Genomic DNA, 4,250 nt, shown 5'->3' with positions numbered 1-4,250 from the left:
ATTTTAAAATAAACTGAAACTTTGGAGACTATTTTAAAGAAAAAAAAAGTCAGGGACGAAATCGATTTTCGACCTCTACATTGAAGACCAAAATCATACTTATCCCAATATATATATATATATATATATATACCTCTAAAGTTTGAATTTCACTTTAGAGAGTAAAGTGTGATCTCTCACCATTAATTTTATAGGTGGGACCAATAATAAATATGAAAGAGAAACTATTCAATGGTAGAAGATCATACTTTACTCTCTAAAGTAAAATTCAAACTTTAGAGGATCTAAATCCTATAAAATGCGAGTTGAATAAAATTGAGCTTAATCCGCACCTAAAAATCCTATTCACACATCCTATTCACACCCTATCCTAATTATTTATGCGGATCGAATTGACAATCGCACCCTTCCTCGGGTGCATGTTGCCACCCCTAAATAACATCCACCAAAGCTAGTATGTAGGTTCTTCTGGAAGGTATTAGACGCACACCATACAAGGGGTGGGAATAGAAGATTCAGATCTCAAGTCTCAACGGCCAACGCCCCTCTATTTAAAGGAATGCACCGCTTTCAACGTTCCAATTGCTTGTAGCATTGAAACTCCTCTCATTTCGCGCTACCTTCTACAATCTTTCGCGTATTCTTACTTGCCTTCGCACATTGTTAGTTCTCTCTCTGGTATATTCTACGGAAATTAACTATGATGTATGAATAATCTTTTATTTTAATTTTAGTTTTTGATGGTTATTCTGGATTGGATCTGAAACTTTGAATCTTTGCAGTGCTGGTCCTGCCCTAATTTCTGGGAACGAAAAAGCAATAGCATTTTCAGTTAACATTGTTGGTTATTATTATTATTATTATTATTATCTATTTCCCAGATTCTTTTAGTTTTGATGATGGCGTTTGGATTTAATTAATCTCATACGCGTTTGGCTTTTTTCTTTAATACAGATACAAATAGGCAGAGATAGGATATTTTCTGTACTCATGTTTAGATAGTATAGAAAATACGAGAATATTTTGTCAAATTTTAAATGTATTTTAGAACCAAAACCAAACGAGTTTCTGTTTATAGTTTCTCTGGCTTTTTCTTTTAGAAACAGGTACCCAAAGTGCTGCCCAAGGTACTTGGAACGAGAAATGACAGATTTTTTGTTTTATTTATTATTTCATATGTATCCGAAATTGGGGTAGAAGTGAAAACAAGTGCAAAGAATTGGCGTGTTTTGATATAAATGCATGGATCCTTCTCAATTGAAGACTTGTGTCCCTTCCAAGGTTTATGGTTGATTGTTTAAGCCTCTTATCTAGCTGCATTATTGATTCTGTCAGGTTCTTGAGGTCTATTTGATTATATCAAACACCACACAGTTTATAGGAGGCTAACTAGTTTATATTCAACTGCAGTAGATGGCTGAGGTATGTGCATATGTGAAACTAATTATCTCTGCCTATTTTTGTTACTTTCTTGTAGTTTGATATACTTTGTGCTTTGCAATAGCTTACACATTTGTCCTATAATTTATCATTGCAGGAGGATTACAGGGTTACTCTAAATATTTATGACCTAAGCCAAGGACTTGCTCGTCAGCTTTCAACTACTTTCTTGGGGAAAGCCATTGAGGGCATATGGTGAGTGTATCTCTTTGGTGATGAGTTAAATGCTCTCGATCAGAATGAATAATCAGTTATGTTACTCGACCAATATGGACTCGTAAGGATGTGTAATTTGATGCTTTGATCTGTGGATTTTGAGCAGTTGTTGAAATAGTGCAGAAATAGATATTTTTTCCTAAATCCCGTACATTCTCATGCCTTTACTTTACTTTTCTTTTCCTCTTGCATTTCTCTGTAGACAGGCCAAATATCTTGAATGTTCAATTATTTTTCTTTTTTTATTGTATATTTTATTTATTAAATTGGCATATCAAAATGTTATTTGTAACTTGCATACTCTGTTTGCTGAACTAGTGTAGAAATTGATAATATATGACGCAGAACATTCTAATGCCTTTGTAGTCATGCTCATGCAATTATCTTGAATGTTTAGTTTTGTTTTATTTTATTTTTCCTTTTACACATCGGAAGGGTGTTAAAAACTTTGGATCTCTATTTGTTTGCAGGCACACTGGAATTGTGGTTTATGGTAATGAGTATTACTTCGGTGCGGGCGTGCAACATTCTCTTGCTGGATCAACACCTTATGGAACTCCGCTTAGAGTGGTAGAATTAGGTGTCACACATGTCCCCAAGGATGTGTTTGAAATGTATTTGCAGGAGATTAGTCCCCGTTACACAGCCGAGACATATAGTTTGCTTACGCACAATTGCAACAACTTTACCAATGAAATTGCCCAATTTTTGGTTGGTTCAACCATTCCAGAATATATCCTACAACTCCCTAATGAAGTAATGAGCAGCCCAATGGGTGCGCTTATATGTAAGTCATAGTCTGCTTTACTCTGTACTTCAAGTCTCAATTGTTATGGTTGTCCGCATCCCCTAGATATGGATAATTTTATTACCAGTGAATTGATAGGCACTATTATTACTAGTAATCTGCGTTTTGAATTTAAAAGATGCTAATGTAAAAATAAGTAGGGAATTTATTTCTCAATATTAGTGGAAGAGCAAATGGGGCAAATGCAATTGCAATCAAAAGTATTTATTCTCTACTAGATAGAGAGTAAGTTCTTATGCAAAATAGAAGAAAGTTGAATTCTATTAAATATGGGTGTTTGAAACTATTTTATGGTAGATGACATTTAAGTGTTTTTATGCATTTGGATGTGGAACTTGATGACATCAATGTTTTCATGCATCTGAATTTGTAACTTTTATTTATTTCGTCTTACTTGAACATTCAATGTGGCTTTGCATCTCTGTAAAAATTACTCATCTCTTACTCCCCTCCCATTTTTCTGATAGTTATCTGCAAACTACAATTATCAGGTCTGTGTTGAAGAATTTTCCTTTGTGAATGTAGAATGGTCTCTAGAGTTGCAAGCACAATGTATTATGTGATGTTAACTTGAAACTGCTATAAAGATATGATTATTCCTTAGGCTTTTCCTTTTCATTTATGTTGATGTGTGCTTGGTATTCCATAATCCGAAATCTTATATTTATAATCTCAATTTTCCAGTGCCCATGATACAGAATTTGGAGGCAACGTTGAAGTCAGGTGGAGTTCCTCAGGTACCGCAATTTAGGCCTCCAACAACTAGTCCTTTGCAACCTCCCTTGATTAACACTGCAAAGACTAGCGTTCCTAACTCGTCCACAGATGATGGATCAAAAAGCGGAGATGATAAAACTAAGATGACCGGAAACTCAGTGTCACCCTCTGCGAAACCAACAAGTGAGGCACAACAAATGTCATCTCCTAAAGGGGTTACAGGAGATCCCCTTGGTGATGCTCGCAGTAAGGTTCAAGATGAGATTGTCAAAGAGTTTGCAGCAATTATGGCAACTGGGACAATGCGTGCCAGCGAGGCTGCAGCCCTTGCCACTAAAAGAGTCATGCAAAGATATGGGCAAACTGTGGCGTCATCGTGAGTGCTAGCAACGCTGTCTTTGATGTGAGTTTCAATTTTCCTCACTGGCAATGTTGTTTACCTAATTGATCAATGATACCCTACTGGGTTCCAGATTACCCTATATACTAATGCTAGTATCTATCTCAAGATCGGGGCAAGCAAAATGCATTTTGCCCCTTGGGTTTTCGTGCCTTGTCAAAGGATTCAATATTTTTTGTGTTGTCATTTATTAATTAAAAATGTGACGAACATTGTCTAACGATTCTACTTTTCTTGGAATGCATTCTTTTAAAGTAGTATTTTAAGCTGTGGCTTTTCTTGATTTAGTAATTATAGTTACATAATATTATTTTTTCCCCGACTGTCTCTGTCGAGTGAAGCTTTTGTTAGTGACCGGAGGTCCCTATTGCACGTTAGTAATGATTCTGTATATTATTTCTCAATATTCTTGAGGTAATATTTAAAATGGCTTTTGAAATTGGATTTTCGACTCAATTTAACCTTCTAATTGATCCAAATTAGTTTTTGAGGTAAAGGAGTTCAAAACAAGGTGGAGCAAGAAGTACAAAGCAACTAAGAACAAAAAAACAAGCACAAAGAAACTAAAGAAAAATAAAGATTAAAGTAATACTTGCTGCTCTATTCCAGAATATTTTATTATTTTTTTATTTTTTTGAGTAAAGGAAAAATAGGTTACATTTTTGTCTC

General features: G+C 35.0%; 1 protein-coding gene across 4 annotated transcripts; it reads left to right on the top strand.

The window, feature by feature from the left end:
* Positions 357-3,849, top strand: LOC107609260 (desumoylating isopeptidase 1). 4 transcript variants are annotated; one of them, XM_021105973.1, is made up of 6 exons: positions 402-662; positions 1,101-1,127; positions 1,336-1,422; positions 1,538-1,635; positions 2,127-2,443; positions 3,149-3,849. In XM_021105973.1, exons 3-6 carry the CDS (start codon positions 1,414-1,416, stop codon positions 3,559-3,561), a joined length of 837 nt encoding a protein of 278 aa, XP_020961632.1. In that variant the 5' UTR covers positions 402-662; positions 1,101-1,127; positions 1,336-1,413; the 3' UTR covers positions 3,562-3,849. The 4 variants fall into 4 exon arrangements, with proteins under 4 accessions (XP_016166634.1, XP_020961632.1, XP_016166635.1 ...); XM_016311148.2 differs by lacking the exon at positions 1,101-1,127 and having other exon boundaries at positions 357-662; XM_016311149.2 differs by lacking the exon at positions 1,101-1,127 and having other exon boundaries at positions 402-678.

This window comes from Arachis ipaensis, chromosome B07 (genome assembly GCF_000816755.2).
Source record: "Arachis ipaensis cultivar K30076 chromosome B07, Araip1.1, whole genome shotgun sequence".
NCBI lineage: Eukaryota > Viridiplantae > Streptophyta > Magnoliopsida > Fabales > Fabaceae > Arachis > Arachis ipaensis.
This window is presented reverse-complemented; position numbering and strand designations above follow the sequence as displayed.

Coding starts and splice junctions, on each gene's coding strand:
- LOC107609260 (XM_016311148.2), top strand. Junction 1,636..2,126: donor AAAGCCATTGAGGGCATATG/GTGAGTGTATCT, acceptor ATTTGTTTGCAG/GCACACTGGAATTGTGGTTT. Junction 2,444..3,148: donor CCCAATGGGTGCGCTTATAT/GTAAGTCATAGT, acceptor TCAATTTTCCAG/TGCCCATGATACAGAATTTG.